Source organism: Sminthopsis crassicaudata, chromosome 4 (assembly GCF_048593235.1).
Source record: "Sminthopsis crassicaudata isolate SCR6 chromosome 4, ASM4859323v1, whole genome shotgun sequence".
NCBI classification, from domain to species: Eukaryota; Metazoa; Chordata; class Mammalia; order Dasyuromorphia; family Dasyuridae; genus Sminthopsis; species Sminthopsis crassicaudata.
In genome coordinates, this window is record NC_133620.1 from 103,319,728 (window position 1) to 103,340,355 (window position 20,628).

At 39.7% G+C, this 20,628-nt stretch overlaps 1 protein-coding gene across 1 annotated transcript in view; it reads left to right on the plus strand.

The window, feature by feature from the left end:
- The first annotated feature begins 872 nt into the window (after window positions 1-872).
- The window catches only part of RASSF5 (Ras association domain family member 5), a 109,539-nt gene continuing 89,783 nt past the window's right edge, over window positions 873-20,628 (plus strand). The window contains exon 1 of the mRNA XM_074309000.1: window positions 873-1,367. Within this exon, the coding sequence (XP_074165101.1) occupies window positions 914-1,367 (454 nt within the window). The 5' untranslated portion in view covers window positions 873-913. The remainder of the gene's footprint in view (window positions 1,368-20,628) is intronic.

The following is a 20,628-nucleotide window of genomic DNA, read 5'->3' on the forward strand; positions in this document are numbered from 1 at the left end:
CAGGCTAAGAAAAGGAAGCATGGGTAGGGACATGACAGCGTCTTGGGGCGTCTCTCAAAGCGTCTCGGGACTTAGTGCAAGGGTGCGGGGGAGTTGGCTTTGGCTATATACCTACCCACTTGCTCTCCAGGCCAACCTCTGCCTTTTCTCTTGGCGTAGGGACTGAAGGGAGCAGAAGAGGCCAATAAATTTAGTCAAAACGAAAATTTCCCAAGGAGGAAGAGAAATCTCCTCGCTGGCTAGGGATATAAGGTGGGGGGAGGTGGGGGAAATACATCAGGTGAGATATTACTCTCTTCCTCCTTATTCTGGTCCCCCACCCCCCACCTCCTCGCTAAACCATATACTTCCTAGGGACACCCAGACAAACAACTGTCCCTTTCTCTTTTCATACTGATTTGTTGGCAGAGAGCGTGGGCCAGTTTCAGATCCAGTGGGGATTTGGGTTGGGGGGCAAAAGGTGTGTGTGTGTGTGTGTGTGTGTGTGTGTGTGTGTGTGTGTGTGTGTGTGACATGCAGAACTAGGAGAGGGATAATTACGGGCATGGAAGAGGGGCTAGAATGTAGTAGGAGTAGAGACAGGGGGCTTTTTGCAGACATATTTCTAGGTTCCTGTTCTCTGCTTCCTTACCTGCCCAGACTTTCTCGGGGCCCTCTCCAAGAGAAATTAGGGAGCCGGGCTGTAAACCAACAGCCCGCTCCTGCGCTACCAATCCCCCACGATGCATCCCACCACTCCTTCAGGTCGTCTGTTAGTTCATTTCTTTCACCCACCCCTCCCTCCATCTCCCCGCCCCCGGCCCTCCCCGCTGGCTGCGGTCCCTTTAAAGGCGCGCCCGGCGGGGGCCGCCCCTTCTCCCGGGGCTGGCTCGGGAGTCGCGTTGCAGTCTTAGGGAGCTGCGGCAAGCCGGGTATGGCCATGGCGTCCCCGGCTATCGGGCAGCGCCCTTATTCGCTCCTGCTGGACCCCGAGCCCCAGCGCTACCTACAGAGCCTGAGTGGCCCCGAGCCTCCTCCACGACCCGGGCGGACTCCGCGCCGCTGCGGCTCCCTGCCCCTCTCCACCGCGCCCGGAGCGCACGAGGGACGCGGAGCTCGGGGGGCGCTGGTGGGGGACGTGGAGCCGCAGCCCCGGCCCCCCAGGCTCCCTCGCTCCCTCCGACCTGGGCTTCAGCAGAGGCTGCGGCGGCGCCCCGGGGCGCCGCGACCCCCGGACGTGAGGAGCATCTTCGAGCAGCCGCGGGATCCGCGCGTCCCGGCTGAGCGCGGCGAGGGGCATCGCTTCATCGAGCTGGCGCTGCGGGCTGACCCGGGCTGGTGTGATCTGTGCGGCCGGGAGGTGCGACAGCGGGCGTTACGCTGCGCCAGTGAGTGAGCTCGGGAAGGGGTGAGGGGTGGGCAGACGGCAGCGGGATAGAGGTGGCGAGTCAGAGCCCTAGAGAAGAGCCCTCAATCCAGGAAAAAGGCTTTCTCCCTTTCTCTGACCTCAAGGAACCTTTGGAGGGCATATTTGGGGGTCCCCTACCCTTTCTACTATAACTCCAGTCACGCATCTAGAACCTTTTGATGTCTGCCTAGAGAAGGATTTAGGAGTTCTGGACAAATCACACCCCACTATCTCCCCGCTGAAATGCATGGGGCTGCTAGCCAAGGGCACTGGATTGTTGGCTGGGCATTGTCCCATTTGAGGTTCTCACCTAATGACCCCTACAGCCGTATGGCTGCAGCTGATGTTGTGATGTGGCTGTTGTATAGGGATTCATAACACGCCTGATTGTTTACTAGAATGAGCAAAGCCCCATCCCCTCGTCGGAGGATGACGTAACAATCTTTGGGGTAGGGGTAGAGGAAACCCCCCCGGTTGTTGGAAATAGATTTCGATATAAGGAGAAACCAAGATCATAGCCACTCAATGACCTCTGAAATCTTTGAATTTAAGTCTCTGTTTTTATCTCCTTCCTCTTCCTCCTCCTCCTAGATTCCTGCAGTAGTTATTATCATCCTCTAAAATTATCCAGCTCTGTGTGGTTTCCCTCCCTCTGTAGCTCTCAAGCCCCTATTGGCTCTCATCCCCTCTTCTCCCTCCCTCAGCACACATACATAATAAATCACTGGTCACCTAGAATATGGATTTTCTGAGTAACTCTGCAGTGCTGTTGGGTGTCTGTACTGTTGCTCATATTTTCTCTATCCTGGTATAGGGTATAGATCTCTTTAATGGGTGTGTTTCCTTTCTAAAGAATGTTGCAGTCCTTGGGGAAGAATTTAATAGATTCGTTAAAAACAAACAAACAACAAAAAATCCCTCGCAATTTAAATAGTTTCATAGCCTCTGACAAGCACCACAAGTGGGCTTTGGTTTGAATCCTTCCCTAGAAATGCCTTTCTGGGTAGTGCCCTTAACTCCCTAGCACCTGGCTGCATGACATTGGAAAGAAGCTATCTTTCAAACACTTCTTCAGAATGCTCCTGTGCATATCTGTCTGTGTAGACCACAGCAGACCCTGTGATTTGTGCATCTTGCTGCAGTCTGTGCTGGGCTGTAGGAGGAAAAAGGAGGAAGACCTTAAGTGTGGCTCAGGCAGGAGTAGTTAGAGGTTGAGAACATGACTACAGCTGCTGTTAGAGCTTGTCCAATACCAAAGGAGGAAAAATCAAAGCATAACCTCCCTCTGTCCAGAAAGCTTTAGAAATGCTTCTGACATTCCAGAGAAACCAGGTGGGATATTCCCATGATTCTCTTTAGCAGGCATCCCTCGCTTCTCATATGCCTATGGCAGTCTACACTTTGCTACAGTGGAAAGACAGATTACCTCAGTTCAGTCTTTAAAAATTACAGGATTTTATAACTGGAAGAGACCTAGGAGAGCATCCATTCACTCCTATCTCTGTTCTCCCTTCATTTTACACGGCAAAGGATTGAGACAATATTTATTTTTTTTCACTGGGCACTGTCTATTATGGCCTTGTTTTGGAGCAGGGTTTGGAGCATTGATATTGATCTGAGAATCTCTTAATATGATTTTTAAAATTTATGTTTTGACTTATTCAGGGATGTCATATAAGGGGTACCTTGTATGTGTAGAATGCATATTTGTCTTTGTGTATGAATGTGTGTTTACATTTGAATGTATAGAAATATTCAGGCTATTCAGCAGTTAGTGACTAGATCTCATTTTCTTTCTCATCACATATGAGAGTTGGTTCTTCCATAAACTAGCTGATAAAGGAGTATGTGGTGCCAAGATTGCTGTGGTGTCCAAAAAATCCTCTAGTTAGAATGGAAGCAAGCCTCTGAATCAGGAATCCTATCTCTAACATGTACTGTATTCCTAGGCAAGTCATTTATTTCTCAGTGACTTCAAGAGGCTAAGATTCCAAGTTGAAGAGTCAGGGCTGATTGGTGTCGGTAGAAGGAATTTCTTCAACGAAGTTTTTTGATTTTGTTGGTTGTTGTTGTTACCAATGAAATCTCAGGTCTATCCCCCCAAAATGACAATCTCTACTGATTTATATACATAGTGCAATTATTCTTTCCTTATCTCAGGGGTTAAGATTACATAGCACTCCTGTGATCTGGAAAATCTGCATAAAATTTTCTTAGCTCTCCCTTCATACCAGAGAAGAATTCTGAATTATTATGGTAGTAAAAGATAAAAGTTGGTTGACATGATATAATACTGTACATATATTTTATGCATTTATGAGTTTAAAATTTTTTTCTGTGTCATTTCCTGATCTTTGAGAGTCATTTGCAGCTTCTGTAAAGCTTCTCCCAAATTCCCACTTCCTTTCTTCCTTCCTTCCTTCCTTCCTTCCTTCCTTCCTTCCTTCCTTCCTTCCTTCCTTCCTTCCTTCCTTCCTTCCTTCCTTCCTTCCTTCCTTCCTTCCTTCCTTCTTTCCTTCCTTCCTTCCTTCCTTCCTTCCTTCCTTCCTTCCTTCCTTCCTTCCTTCCTTCTCTCTCTTTCTCTTTCTTTCTTTCTTTCTTTCTTTCTTTCTTTCTTTCTTTCTTTCTTTCTTTCTTTCTTTCTTTCTTTCTTTCTTTCTTTCTTTCTTTCTTTCTTTCTTTCTTTCTTTCTTTCTTTCTTTCTTTCTTCTTTCTTTCTTTCTTTCTTTCTTTCTTTCTTTCCTACTTGCTTTCTTAATTTCTTGATTTCTCTTTCTTTCTTTTTCATTTTCTTTCTTTCTCTGTCTCTCCCTCCCTCCTTCCCTCTCTCTCTCTCTCCTTTCCTTTCTTTTTTTTTTTTTTGCTGAGGCCATTAGGATTAAGTGCCTTGCCCAGGATCACACAGACAGGAAGTGTTAAGTGTCTGAGACCAGATTTGAGCTCAGGTCCTCCTAACTTCAAGGCTGGTGCTCTATTCACTACATCAACTAACTGCCCCTCCCATTTAATTTCTTATGCCAACCAGCAATATATTGAAATCATGATATAAAAGAAATAACTTAATAAGTGACAGTTTCATTGAGTTGGATAGATTTCAACATTGGACTTCATCCTTTTCATTAATATAATTGTTCCTCTTCCCCAGGATTAAAGGTATTAAAGAAATAGGGCTTGTTATTTGGCATTATTATTTAACTGCCTCCATCAAAGTCCTATTCTGATATTTCACTATGGCAAGGAAGTGAGCCTGGGTCCTTGTTTTGTTATGACAGCAGAGCATATCCTAGAAGGTCTTACCAAATTGAAAAAAAATAATAAACTTGGCAGTATTTCCAGGACCAGTCCAATTAAGTTTGTAGAGGCTCTTAACTAGAGGGTCACTACCAGGTGATGATTTTTTTAAATCTGTCCACAGCCGCAAAAAGCACTTATTAAAGTGAAGAGAGTAATCACCTGGGTTGATAGAAGGAGAAGTCATGCTCAGTCAACAAGCCTTTATTAAGTACTTGTGTTCGTACTAGAAATACATTGGGAGAAAAAAATAAAACTAAGACCTACCCTCAAGGTGCTTATCTTCTTTTAGGAAAAAGACCTGACATATGACATTTACTAGTTGTATGATCTTGGACAAATTACTTAACCCTGTTTGCCTCAGTTTCCTCATCTGTAAAATAAACTAGAAAAGGAAATGGCAAAACCACTGGAGTATCTTTGCCAAGAAAACTCCAAATAAGGTCACAAAGAATCAGATAAAACTGAAAGGACTAAATGACAGCAAGAGGCTAGATACAAGACAGTCTAAGAAAGGAAGATTCAACTTGATGACATTAGGGATCCTTTTAATCTGAAGGATTATCTCAGAATGTGACCTGTAGCTGGGCTAGGGCAATTGAGAGATTCTAATAGAATAAAATGAAGTGTAGGGCTGGGAGAACTACTAGGCTAAGTTATTTAACAAAACTAAAGTTGCATAGAAATTTTTAGTTAATTTTTTGTGTTTACACCAAGTAAATGGGTATCAGAAATCCTTTTCCCTGTCCCCAAGCAAGGATGTGAAGGTGTATCCATTCTAACTTTGTGTCAGGCTCTATGATATGAGGGGAGGAGGGAGGAGGAAGGGAGAAGAGAATGTAAAAACAAAAACAAAAAACAAAAACAAAACCCAAAACCAAAAACTTGGCTTCAGCTTCAGGCTAGAGCACTGGACATGGAATCAGGAAGACTTGAATTCAAATGCAGCCTCAGATACTCAGCTAGTTGTGTAATCCTAGGCAAGACCATACCCTCTCTGTGCCTTGACTTCCTCATCTGTAAAATGATGATAATAATATTAAGGTTCTTTGTGAGGATCAGATGAGATAACCTATGTAAAGTTCTTAACAAATCCTAAAATATTGTATAACTTTATAGTTATTATGACTTCTTAGTGACTTTAGGAAAGTCCTATCACTTTTCAGGGTCTCGGTATAAGAGAATTTTGAATCTCTAAAATCCTTTTGCATATGGATTTTCTGCGATTCCCTATCCTTTATAAACAGAGTGGATCACTTAAAAATTCTATCTTTTGAGGAAGTCATGGAGAAAACTTTGCATCTAGTGAGCCTTTCTGAAACTAATGAAAGGAGGTTTCTTTGAGGGATTTCCTTATGTTACAACTCTTGCCACCAAAGGGGGTTCATTGCAGCTCCAGCTCACTATCCCTGGGTGCCAGTGACTCTATATTTGTTCTGGTGGTATTAGCTGAGGATAGCTTGTGTCTCACAAGTAACTCCTTATCAAGGTTTAAATTTCTCCAGATTTAGGAATGAGCTAATGATAATGCAGTAGGAAAGAAAAGAGCTGTGAAACCATCAATTGGAGCATGAAGTTAACATCTGGAAGGATAATAGCTGGAAGTATTCATTTTCCATATTGGAAAAATGAGTTTTTAATCTTCAATACTTCAGGGATCTGCCACTTCATAGGTCTAGCAACACAAATCACAGTTCTCTCTGTCTTTGTAGGTGAACTTTGAGAGGGCTATGAGAGTCTTTTTGTAGTGGCAAAGACCTGGAAAATGAGGGGATGTCCATCAGTTGAAGAATGGCTAAACAAGCTGTGCTATATAATTGTAATGGAATATTACTGTGCAATGATGAGCAAGTAGTTTCAGATAAACCTAGAAAGACCTATAAGTTGATGCAAAGTAAAGTAGTCAGGACAGGAGAACACTGCATATAATAACAGAAATATTGTACAATGATCAACTATGAATTACTTAGCTGTTCACAGCAAAACAATGATTCAAGACAATTCTAGAGGATTTATGATTAAAAAATGCTTTCCACCTCCAGAGAAAGAACTGATGGAGTCCTAATGCACATGGAAGCATACCTTTTTCCATTTCTGAATTTTTTCCTGTTTTTCTCCCCTTTTAATTTGTGTCTTTTGCACAACATGACTAATAAAATAATAATAGTAAAAGAGAATAGTTTTACCCTCTCTCCCTCCTCCCCCCAGGTCTTCATAGAATCACAGAGCTGGGACTAAAAGTGGCTTTAACCCATTCATTCTAAAGATGAATAAGCTGAAGCCCAAGAGAAATGACTTGACTAAGCTAACCCAGCTTGGTAAGTGACAGACACAACATTGAATCTAGATCTGAGTTTCTATACCCAACATTGTTTCCACAGAAACTTAACTGCTTCTCTGGCATCTCTTCAAATGTGGCTAAGCTGATCCTTAAAGTACTGACAAGCAACTTATCCCTGAGTCCGGGTTCAAAGCCTTTCTAGCTTGTTAGGATCTTCAAGTTAAAACACTGCTGGTATAACTTTCAATAACACAAGGTTGGCTCCAGGGTGAATGGAGGCACTAGAATAGGAATTGGATAGAAAGGATTGTAAGAGACAGAGAAGAGACAGACACAGAATAAATAGAGGCAAAGAGAGACAGAAACAGTGAAAGAGCAGGGACTTTTTGAAAGGCAAGACTCTCATGCAGTACTTGTTATGTCAAAACATCCCTGCCACTGTGAATGATAATAGTCAGGTTAATATAGGACTTTGTGGCTTACAAAGAGCTTTTCTCACAATATCCCCATGAGGATGTAGGACAAATATTTTCCTTATAATAATAATTTTTGTGGTTCAATCACTTTTCAGTCATGTTCAGTTCTTCATGACCTTATTTGAAGTTTTCTCAGCAAGGATATTGGAGTGGTTTGCCATTTCCTTCTGCAGCTCATTTTACAAATGAGGAAACAGAGGCAAACAGGGTCACACATCTGTCTGAAGCTGCGTTTGAATTCAGGTCTGCCTGTCTTCAGGCTCAGCATTCTATCCACTATACTACGCTGTCCAATAATAATAATAGCTAACATTTGTTTAACACCTATTATGCACCTGGTCCTTTGCTGTGCACTTTATAGTTATTGTCTCATTGGTCCTCCCAACAACCTTTACAAGATAGAGGCTATTATTATCCTCATTTTACAGATGAGGAAACTGAGGCAAATAGCTGACATATACAGGTATATACAAATGAGTGTTTGAGGCTAGATTTGAACTCAAGTATTTCTGATTTTAGGTTCATCTACTATACTACCCAGATGTATAATAACTTATCCACAGCCACACTATGGCTAGATAGATATGTGTACATTTCATGGAATTATAGAATCTCAGAGTCAGAATAGCCTCAGAGATGAAACTATCCAAATAGAATGAAATTCATTTGTAGCCTAATAGCTGGCATATATATAGCCCTTTAAAATTTGCAAAGTCTTTTTACTTTTACTTCTATTAGCTTATTAATCTTTATTACATGGGAGGATGGGAGTGGATACTATGTCTAGTATTACTTCTATTTTGTAGATGAGACAATTGAGTCTCCAAAAGATTAACTGACTTGTCCATGATTGTGTAGCTAGTAAGTTTTAGAGGTGAAATTTGAACCTGTTACTCTTTTCTCTAAGTTAAGCATTTTTCCACCTCCCATCCCAGTATCAGAACCAATTCTGGAACTTTAGTCTACTGGAAAGCTCTCTTCCATGTCTTCAGCTTCCCCCCATTTCCAAGCCTTTATCTGGGGTTCTTCTCTTTAACCTTGAAGTTATAAACAAACAAAAAAACCCAACATGCTTTAGTAATTCCCATCAGCAACTGAAATTGAGTTTGTTCAATGTAAGATGAAGGACAGGAGGACTGGGGGAGAAATTCCTTCATAAAATTCCAAGAGGGAATAGTAAACAAAGAAACTTGGAGCCTGCTCTTTGGCTGGATTCCCAGGTCCTTATGCCTAGGAATGTCCCCTTTGGGCCATTGACATCCCCTTCGTGAGGGGTATAGTTACTGGAATATCAAATATTTATATGCCAAACTTGGCTATATTAGTTGGCCCTGTTCATTGTTTAAGGATTCTGTATGGGTAGAAGGAGGTTAAATAATAGCAAGGCAAGTTAAGGAGTAACATTAAAATAGAAAAGTTAACAGACATTGGAAATAAGAGATATACACAAACATTAAAACAAGAATCAGGAACATAATTTATTAGAAAAAAAAGTAGGGCTAGTAATTATTTCTTTTAGACAAAGCCAAACTTAAAAGATTTAATCAAGAGAGAGATCTATATTCTGTGTCAGCCAAATTAATGTTGTTGTAGATGCATGTCTATATATGTGTAAATGTACACCTTTATATACATATATACACATACGTATGTGTGAATGCACACACACACATACATACACACACACATGTGCTTAACTATAGCCTGCTTGGGGAAGTTGGGGGGATGAAAAGGGGGAAAAAAAAAGTAAAAAATGCACAGCATAGAACTAAAGAATAACCTATAAGGAAACAAAGAAAAGATGGACAGTTATAAATATAATCTATTCTATTATCATATGTGCTTTCTTGAAATGAAAATTTGTTTTTATATATTTTGAATCCTCCCTGGTGTTCTGCTGGGCACATGACAATGTTTTCTTTTTATTTTCCTTTTCTGTCTTTCTTTTTCTTTCTTTTTTTTGTATTTAGTTTCAAATAAATAAACATTTTAAAAATATAAAGTAAAAAATTAAAAAGTAGAATTGGTAAAATGGAAAAAGAAGTAAAAAAGCTAAGTTTAGAAAATAATTCATTAAGAATTATAATTGGGGAAAAGAAGGATGCAGTTAGTATTATCTGTTTGGATCAGGACCTCAACGATCCTTATCATGATGTTAAAGAATAATTTGTTGTTGTTTAGTCATTTTCAGCTGCCCTAGATGACATTTCTATATAGCAATGCATCATGATAAGCAAAGTACTTTCTGTAATGAGGTGGGTAGTGTACTTATTCAGTGCAGGGGGAGGAGCTTCACATATAATTGAATCCATATAGGCACTGAGGGGATGCTTTGAATACCCTTCACTGCTCTTAGAGAGCCCTATGTTCCATTCCTGGGGGCTGGCCCTAATGGAGTTGCATGGTCAGCTAGGTAACAAAGTAGATAGAGTGTGAGATCTGAAATCAGGAAGACTAAGATATATAATAATTATATTATTCTTTGGATCCAAAGTTCAAATCCAAAGCCTGTGTGACTTTGGGCAAGTAACTTAATTGCTGTCTGTCTCAATTTCTTCTGTAACATGGGGAAAAAATAATAGCACTTACCTCCCACGATTGTTGTGAGATTCAAAAAAAAGATGTTATAATGTGCCTTGTAAACTTTAAAGCTTTTATAAATACTAGCTCTTGAGATTAGAGGCTCTTAAACTGGGGTCCACAACTTTGTTTATACATAGATGTTAGATAAGTGTATTTCAACATAATTGGTTTCCCTTGGAATTCGATGTATTCTATTTTATGCAATTAAAAATATCGGGGCATTTAAGTAGCACATGGTATAGAAAACTCAATCTTCCTGAGTTTGAAATTAGCATTGACACTTACTAGCTGCTGTGTGACTATGCGCGAGTCACTTACCCTGTTTCCTCCTCTGTAAAATGAACTGAAGAAGGAGATAGCAAACTACTTCAGCATATTTGGATATGGAGTCACAAATGGAGTCACAAAGAGTGGACATGATTGAAAACTTGACTTCACAATAATTAAAGACATATTGAGGAGGGCTTCACAAGATTGCTTAAAGGACTCATTGTACCAAAACAAAACAAAACAAAACAAAACAAAACAAAACAAAAAGATTATGAACCCTTGTCTAAGACTTTTGGACCTGTTGATAGAAAGCTCATCATTCTAATAGATCTCCCTTCCACTGGGCAGGACTGCTTTCAGCCTCCAAGATCATCCTGTTTAATCTCCTCCTTATCCTCAGCTCCCACCCTGATTCTTGTTTTCACTTGCCTCAACACCTGTTTGTCAGCTTGCCACAGGGAACTGTGTTCACCTTAGAGCTGTGAGCTGTTGGAGTTTGTCTGTCTTTCTGTGTTGTTGTTTTTCCTTCATTTTCCAAAGAGAATAGTCTAGTCACCTTTGTGTGGCTTCCCTGTGGCAACCAACAGATTTCTTTGCTTAACTTCTCCATCTATATTTTTCTTGTCTTGAACTCTGCTCTTGTAGTAGTAGCAGCATTAACAGTAGTAGTAGAAGTAGTAGTAACAGCAATATGATACTAGTAGTTGTAGCAGTATTAGCAACAGTAGCAGGAATAGTAGAAGTTGAATAGTAGAATAGCATTTGAAGTAATAGTAGCAGTGGTAGCAGGAATAGTAGAAGTAGTAGTAACAATAGTAGCACCAACAGCAGCAGCAGCAGCAGCAGGAGGAGGAGGAGTAGCAGTAGTAGCAGCAATATGATATTAGTAGTTGCAGCGACAGTAGCAAGAATAGTTGAAGTAACAGCAGCAGGAATAATAGAAGTAGTTAGCAATAATCGCAACAATAGTAGCAATAGTAGCATCAATATGATACTAGTAGTTGTAGGAGCAGTAACAAGAGTAGTTGAAGTAATAGTAGCAATAGCAGCAGTAACAGCAACAGGAATAATAGAAGTAGTAGTAGCAGTAGTAGTAGCGGTAGTAGCAGCAACATGATACTAATAGTAGCAGCAGTAGTAATAGCAGCAGCAGCAGCAGGAGTAATAGAGCACCAGTAGTACAGAAGCTAAGTGGCATAAGGGATAAAGGAACTAGGCTTGGAGTCAGGCAGACTTGAGTTCAAATCTTTGTATGCTTCTATTCAAGTTACCTAACCTTATTTCACTCAGTTTCCTTATCTGTAAAATAAGGTGAAGAATTAAATGGCAAACCACTCCAGTGTGTTTGCTAAGAAAACCCCAAATGGGATCACAGAGAAATGGACATGACTAAAACAACTAAACAACAGTAGTAGTAGTAAGAACTAGAAATTATAAGGTGCTTTGAAATTTGCAAAGCATTTCATAAATGTTCTCTTCTTTAAGCATCACGACAACTGTTATTATTGTCTCCAGTTTATAGATGAAGGAAACGAAAATGAGAAATTAGAGTAAATTATCCAACATTGTAGAATGTGTCTGATGTAAGACTTGAACTCATGATTTCCTGACTCCTGGTCTAGCACTTCACCCACTACACCAACCATTCCTCGAAGGAATGTGTAACGACCAGCCTCACAAAACCCAGAAGTCTAAGATGCTAAGCTGAGGCCATCTAGTTGAACCTCTTCATTTTACAGATGAATAAGATAAGACTTAAGGTCATGCAGTCAGAAAATATCAGAGAGAGGATTCAAATCCAGGTCCTCTGATAGCAGTCAGTATCTTTTCTACTATACCACAAATTTAAAAATGGGTCTCCCCCGCCATGGAGAATGGGCTATGCTTGAGGCAGTTTGGACACTAAATATATGAAACTATGACTTATGAGCTTCATATTTACCTCTTCTGCTTAAAGGTGCTCAACAGATGAGTCTGTTTCTTCTGAAGGGTGTGTGTGCATGTGTGTGCACATGGGTATATGTGTGTCCATGTGTATGCATGTGGACTGTACTATTTATGTGTGAATGTGTATTCAGTGCATACATGTATGCAGGTGGATGTATTTGCATTGTGTGCATTGTGTACTTGTGTGCATGTGTATTCCATACATATGTATAAGCATGTGGATATGCACATGGATATGTTTGTGTGCTCATGTGCATGACTTTTCTTGTATTATTTCTTTTTCGTGATGGTGGTGAGGGCAGCTTCAGTGACAGATGAAAAATGCTGTGTTTCCCTGATATGTTTGTGCAGAGGGAGGATGTGACCCCTCCCCTTTCCCTCTTGTCTCCTTAGGAGAGCCTTTGGTGGTGGTTGTTAATCAGTGATAACTGTCGGGGAGAAGGCCCTCCTGTAAAAAGGTCTGAGCCAGGCATTCTGGAGGCCTTGTCTCAAGTCCTGGTTCTGTCTACCCATTCCTCCCCCTTCGCTAACACCACCTCCCCAGAAAGTGAAAGGATTTAGGAATGGGCTTGATTTCCCATTCACTGAAGCATGAAATTTCCCAATTACAGACTGAGGGGGTTTGAATCCCAGGTACGGTCAAAAATGATTAATGCTACTTGTCTGCTAGCCTAATTAGACTTGGTAATGAATGTATCTGCTCTGGTACTTCTAAAGGAGATCTGAAAATGAGTTGCCAGCTTATTCCCTTCTTTTCAGGGCTCTGTCTAGGGTCCTGCCTATTCTGAAGTTCATGCTTAATCTGCACTGACCTGGATGGCCAGGTCTGGCTGGGAAAAAGAGGAAAAAAGATGGGCCTCCTCTCAACCAGGTCCTATCTGCCTAGCCAGAGAGGGGTGTTCATCCTTGGCCCAGATGCCAACTGATCCCCAGCTCAGTATTGCTGTGTGCTGTGTAAGCTTCTGGCTAAGGCAGGTGAGTCTTAGGAATGCTAATGAACAGGATCTGAATTCTTTGGATTTCTGTAGTGCCTTTCCTCTGAAAAGCTTTCTGCACACTTTCATGCTCATTAGCACATTCAGCCTCCAAACACATGAAGTCAGGATGTTGAGATGCTTCCATCAGTCTTATCCATGGCGGCATCTGGATCATAAGCTTATAGGGTCATAGATTTAGAGAGAAAAGATACTTTTAGATGCCATCTGTTTTAGGGCTTCTTAAACTTTTCCCACTCTCTTGACCCCTTTATGCCTAAAACATTTTTTACACTACCCTGGGTATATAAAATAGGCATACAAATCACACAGTTACTGATAATAAATCTTAAAGAAATTTATTTTAAAGCAATTCTCTGTCATACATATAATTTTACCATTTGTTAAAGATAAAAGCAAATTTGCCTACCAAGACGGATGTACTTGTTTGTTTTTCATAAAGAATTAAATCTTGGAGAAATATTTGATAACTTTTTCTGTTGCCAAATTTTTCTTGACCCTCACATTCAATTACAGTTTAAGAAGCTTTGATTTACTTTGTACACAGCAACAAGATGATACAAAGATCAATTCTGATGGACATGGTTCTTTGCAACAATGAGATGATATTATATTTTTACCATGTTTAGCATATATTGGATTACTTGCTATTTAGGGGAGGAGGTGGGGAGAAGGGGGGAAAAACTGGAATCCATGCATATCTTTTGAAAATTAAAAAGCTTTAATTAAAAAAACAAACAAACAAAAACAAAACAAAACAAAAAAACAATGAGATGATTGAGACCAGTTCCAATCATCTTGTGATGAAGAGTGCCATCTATATCCAGAGAGAGGACTGGGAGAACTGAATATGGATCACAGCATAGTATTTTCACCTTTTTTGTTGTTGTTTGCTTGCCTTTTGTTTTCTGTCTCATTTTTTTCTTTTTTGATCTGATTTTTCTTGTGTAGCATGATAATTTAGAAATATGTATAGAAGAATGGCACATGTTTACCATATATATAGGATTACTTACCATCTAGGGGAAAGAGTGGGTGAAGGGAGGAGATTTGGAACACAAGGTTTTGCAAGGGTCAGTGTTGAAAAAATTATCCATGCATATGTTTTGAAAGTAAAAAAGCTTTAATAAGATTAAAAAAGAAGAAGAAGAAGAAGCTTTGATCTATTTCAGCAACTTCCTGTTATAGAGGAGGATGCTAAAGGCCGGACATTCTTAATAATTTGCCCAGTGTCTAAGAGGTTGGAGTTATAGACTTGGGATCTGAACCTTTAAATCCATTCACATTTACTCTCTTCCGAGGGAATCACCCATCCACCCAGAAGCATAAAAATTGGATCCGTGGTAGAGCCTTCTAATCTGGATCTTTTTCAGTCTGACTTTAGATCTAGTGGCTATGAATATGCAAAGCTATTCTTTTCCTGCTTGTCAATACCAATCTCATCTGTCTGGGTGGCAGCTGTGTAGGTTGGAATATCCCACCATCATCCCAGATCAATCCTGATTTAAAAAATTTTTCATGCTGGCCACTCTTCCCCTTTATCTTCCTCCTTGGTCCCTCTTCTTCCCTCTCTTTCCTCAGTTTCCCCTCCTGTAAGCTAATTCTGCAGTTGGACTAATTCATAAGGAAAGTCTCCAGCATGAAACAATTAAGACTGGTTAAAAAAAAAACAAACAAAAAAACTTATAAAAACATCTCTGGCCTTGTTAGGTCATTACTATCCACATTCCTCAGATGGCTGAGTGATTGTGCCTGGGTGTGTATTTGTAGACATGCAAATCATGCCTCTTCCCTTTGATTAAATTGGATTTTAGCCCATAATGTGTCACCGGTTCAGATGGTCTGCTATGGTGGGGAAGCTTGGACAAGTTTGCATCATCACACCTTCCTCTTTGCTCCCTCACCCTTGTCAAGTGCGCCCACCCCTTCCTCCTCCCTCTGGAGAGATGTGCTGGCCACAGCCCAATATCAGAGCTAGAACAGCTGGCTGGACCCATAATTTTGTGTTTAATCACCTCTCTCCAAGTTCTTTTGGGTGGAAATGGGAGGAATGAAAAGGGGTGGTAAGAATAGAGAGACAAGCCATGAAGACAGGTGGGCAGTGTTGGATATGGGGCACTCATTAGTGGCCGGAGTTGAACTCTTGTTTAGTGGATTGCCTGGAAAAGTTCTCCTTATACTACATTCCAGTTCTCTTCCCCATACTTTCAACAAACACTTCTAGGGTGGGGTGGATCCTAAGGTAGATCCAGGAAGTCCCTCAGGCAGTTTGCCTATGGCATCCATGAAAACAAGGTCCGTGGTACCTGCCCTCACTGCCTTAAGAAGTAATTGGATCATCCACTGTCAGAATTGGAAGTTTTCAGAAATCACCTACGCCAACCTACCATTTCACAGCTCTGGTAGCTAGGCTGATAAAAGGGAAATGGAAAGATTTAGCCTGGAGAAGAGAAGGCTCAAGGTGCTGTTTTCAAACATCTGAAGCAGTGTTATAGAAGTAGTATGATACAATAGAAACTGAACTAGATTAAGTGTCAAAGGGTTGCAGTTCAAATCCCAGCCCCACCAATCCATCCATCATCTATCAATATTTATTAAGCTCCTACTGTGTGGCAGAGATCATACTACCTTTGTGAACTTGAATAATACAAACAATAATAAGTATTTCTATGGTACTTTTAAAGTGTGTAAAATACTTTATATATGTTAACTCACTGAATTCTAACAACTTTGTGAAGTAAATACTACTATTATGCCTATTTTACAGATGAGGAAACTGAGGAGTTAAATGAATCATAGCTAAGTATTTGTTGTTGTTGTTGTTATTCACTTAAGTCCTATCTGATCCTTTAAGATCCCATTTGGGATCTTGGCAAAGATACTGAAGTGTTTTGCCACTTACTTCTCTGGCTCATTTTACAGATGAGAAACTGAGGCAAACAGGATTAAGTGTCTTGTCCAGGGTCACAAGTCTAGTAAGTAACTGAGGCTGGATTTGAACGCAGAAAGATGGGTCTTCCTGACTCTAGATTTGACATTCTGTTCACTAGATGCCCTACAATTTCAAATCTAAAATACAGCTTAATGTCTAATTCCAAGTCTAAGGATCATTTAATATCTTGAATTGCCTTAACCTCAATGAGTCTAGTTTCTTCATTTGTAAAATGAAACAGTTGGACTAAATGACTTCTAAGTTGTCTTTTATTTTCAAATATATGATTCTGTGTTCAACTTATCCTGCTTGGTCCCAGAGGATGGACTAGATGTTTCTGAGACACAGATTTCAACTCTGTGTAAGGAAAATCTTTCCAGTAAAGCTTGTTGACGTGAATGAAAGCCATCCCAAAGTGGAATGAGCTGTGTTTGGAGGTAATAGGTTCCTCTCCCCAGAGCTCTTCCAACAAAGGCTGGATGAGCACTTGTCCTGTATATTATAGCAGAGATTCTTGTTCAGGCAAGGATGGGGGGATTCCAAACTCTTTTCTGACTGAATAGACTGATTCTGGGAAGGTCAGGCAATGGACCTTAAAGAAGGTTCACATCCTCCAGTCTTCCTTTCCATTCTTGTCATGTTATAATTTCATGGGATTCTCTGCTTGAGAGAGTGTTCCCTAGAAATACCTGCTGGTGTTCTTCTTGCCAAGTCAGAATATGGATGACAAAAAGACTGTGAGCATAAGCAAGAGTTAAGTTGATGAATGAGGAAAGTCTCCCCCCAGTTCCTTCTTTACTTTCTGGAAGGATTGTTAAAGAACAAGGAATTAGCCAAAAAGAGCAAAAAATGAGGGGAGAAAGTTGGGACTGGATAATCTTTATATCAGAAAATCAGTGCTTGAGTCATTAAGAATTGTTTGAATTTTAAGTGATTTTCAATAAATATATTTTCAAATAATTATTAGTCGTGTCTTTTCCTCTGTGTTCCTTCTCCCAACCTAACCCTCATTGTCCAGAGAGCCATCCCTTATAATAATCCAGAAGGGCAACTAGGATCAGCAAAACTAACCAATATATTTGCCAATCAGGGACCCACACTTATGGTCTTCTAACTCTGCAAAGAATCTTCATATCTCTTCCTAGGAATCAAGATTTGTCATAATTTTATAATATTTTATTTAATATTTATAATCAGTTTTCATTTATTGTTTTTTTCTTTGTACATTATTTTATACATATTGTTTTCCTGGGTTTATTTTACTTTATGTCAAACAATTCATTAAAGTCGTACCATGCTTATTTCTTATATAGCACAATAATATTCCACTAATATTCCATAACTTGCTTAGATATTCTCCAATCAATGAGCATCTTTGCTTTCAGTTCTTTGTTTTTGCAACAAGTGTTGTTGTCATTGACTTTGAATATATGCCTATCTGTGGAATCTCTAGGTCAAAGGGTGTAGACATTTTAGTCAACATCCTTATAGAATTTCAAATTGCTCTCCAGAATCATTATACTAATTCACAACTCCACCAAGAAAGCATTAGGGTGCCTGTCTTTCCACATCCACCCCCAATATAACTGTTCCTATCTTTCATCATCTTTTCTAATTTGCTGGGGTGATTTGAAACGTCAGGGTTCTGCTGAATTGCATTTCTTTGCTCATATTCTTTGACTATTGAGATAAACACATTTTCATAATGATTTCTAAATCCTTTGTGGATCTAGGATTTTCTGGGTGAAGGGAGGTGTATTCTCACAGAGGCAAATTGAAAGCTCTTCTCCCTTTTGGAGTTGTGAAAAAAATATTCCTTACTTTGTGGCAGAACTTTTAGTTGGTCACTCCTAGACTTGTCGCAGACAGACAATAGATGTACTACTCATTCCTGGATGACCTCTGGGGTTCAAGGTCCGAATCTCAAATTAATGCAATGAGGTTCAAATAGTCAGAGATTTAAGCTGGAAAAACACTAAAGGCCATTGAATCCATCCCCAATGGAGAAACTGAGTCATTGAGTGATTAAATGATATGATTATAACCACACAGCTAATATCTGAAATAGGATTTGAACCCAGCATAGAATTTCATCCTATCTATCCTTCCACAAGTCCTTTCTATCTTTAACTATCACCATTCCCATTTCTCTCTTATCTCACCTTCATGTGCCCCACTTCTATGTTATAACTTTGTTCCCAGAGAAATTCACAACATGAATTGAATGGATTGTTTCCAAGACCAAGATGGATGATAGAAGGAGAAAACGATCTGGATTGGGAGAAGAAAGTAATCAAGAAACCTTTCCTGGTTTCCCATGAAGGCTATGCAGAGGCAAATATATTGAAGTGACAGGGCTGGAATATTTTTCCTGGAAGGTACTTCTTTTAAAGCCATAAGCTGTTCATCTGGTAAATATTCTTTGTGGCACTGTCCAGCATGATGGCATTTCATTGAGTTGGAGTTACAAATCTGACAATATGATAGAGATGGCCCAATGGCCCTTCTCTACTTTGGATTTTGCCTAAGGTTATTATGTCTATCAGTGGATTTGGAAAGTTGGAAACCTTGTGCAGTGTCTGCTTAAAAGATCATAACTTTTCTTTTTCTAAAAGAATTAAGTTCAAAAACCAAAAACAAACCCCCTCAAACCCTCAGTGGTATTACATAAGGTATTCTGGACCTAGGAGTCAGGAGATCTGAATTTTTATGCTTTGTTTTACCATAATTTATCCTAAGGCTAATCACCTAACTTCTAAAACATTTCTCCCTTTCTTCATCTGGAAGGAGACACAATGTCTCTTCTCAGGTTTGCATTTTGTAATTTTTAAGAACAAAATTAGCTTATGTTTGTAAAATGTTTTTCTCTTAGCAACCCATCTGAGGCCCAGCTTCTTTAACTTCGTGACCCCATATGGGGTATTGTAACTGAATGTGGGGGTTAACAAATTATGATTATTATCAGTAAATGTTTGATTTGTATACCTATTTTATATACCTGTATGCCCAAGAACCACATAAAAAATTCTTGAATAAAAAGGGTCCACAAGGGGGAAAAGATATAGATGTTATTTATAGGGTATATGCCATTTTAGTTATATGTATATTTTAAAAAATTCAGAAAGTACCTAGACTATTAAAAGATCCTTATGTGGAAACAAGATGATGTAAAATATAATAATGTGTAAAAAGGTAAACCTATTCTTTTGAAATACATTCTTTTAATTTATTTTTAAGCTTTTTATTTTCAAACCATATGCACGGATAATTTTTCAACATTGACCCTTGCATAGCCTGGTGTTTCAGATTTTCCCCTCCTTCCCCCTACCCCTTTCCTAGATGGCAAGCAATTTTTGGAATATATTCAACTAAACTACAATCTCCCCACAGTAGATTGATTGTGTTAGAGAAAATTTTGCCTAGTTGCTGATTCCTAATCATAATTCTGATATGTCATTTCAACTTTTGTTTCTCTTTCCCTTCCAATCAGCTGCCAATCAGCTGTTTCCCTATGTAACATCTCCCATATACAACTTCTTTCTCATGGTGCTACTACCATCCTGGTACAGGCTGTCATCACCTCATGCTTGGACTGTTGTGATAGCCTGCTGGTTGGTCTGCCTGCTTCAAGTTTCTCCCCATTTCAAGCCATTTTTCCTTTAGTTGTCAAACAGATCTTCCTAAAGCACAGGTCTGATCATGTCAATCCCCTCCATAAACTCAAGTGGTTCCCAATTATCTCCAGGACTAAATATAAAAACTTGCATTTTATTGCCTCTTTCAACCTGTTCCCCTACCTTTCCAGTCTCTTTAGATCTCAATGACCTCCCTATTCTCTGCAATCAGGTGCCCCTGGCTTCCTTGATCTTTCCCCCACGTGACACACCACCTTCCAATTCTGGGCACTTTCATGGGCTGTCTTCCATGTTTTTAGAACACTCTCCCTCCTTATCTCTGCTTTCTGTCTTCCCTGGCTTCTTTCAAATCTCAGCTAATTTCCCCACTTTGGACAAGAAACCTTTCACTAACCTTAGTGCCTTCTCACTGAGATTATCTTCAGTTTATTCTGGCGATATCTTGTTTGTACATAGATGTTCTCATGTAGTTTTACCCATTAGACTAAGACCTTCTTAAGAGCAGGGATTGGTGGGGGTTTTGTGGAGGGAGTTTTTTTTTCCCTTTCTTTCTTTCCTTTCTATCTCTTATAGAGACTATATGCTCTATAGCATATAGAGCTTAGCATATATATGCTTAGCATAGTTCTTGGTTTATTGACTTGACAAAAATATAGAAATGATAATAGAAATCATTTAAGGGGGAACTTGAGAAGCCAATTTTTTTTCATCATTCAACCAAATTGTTAGAAGATCATATCCCTTGTGTACCCAGACTGTTAGAAGCTTGTACATTTAGAACTGGAAAAGATTTAAAAGCCATCTAGCCCAATCTTTTCATTTTATAGATGA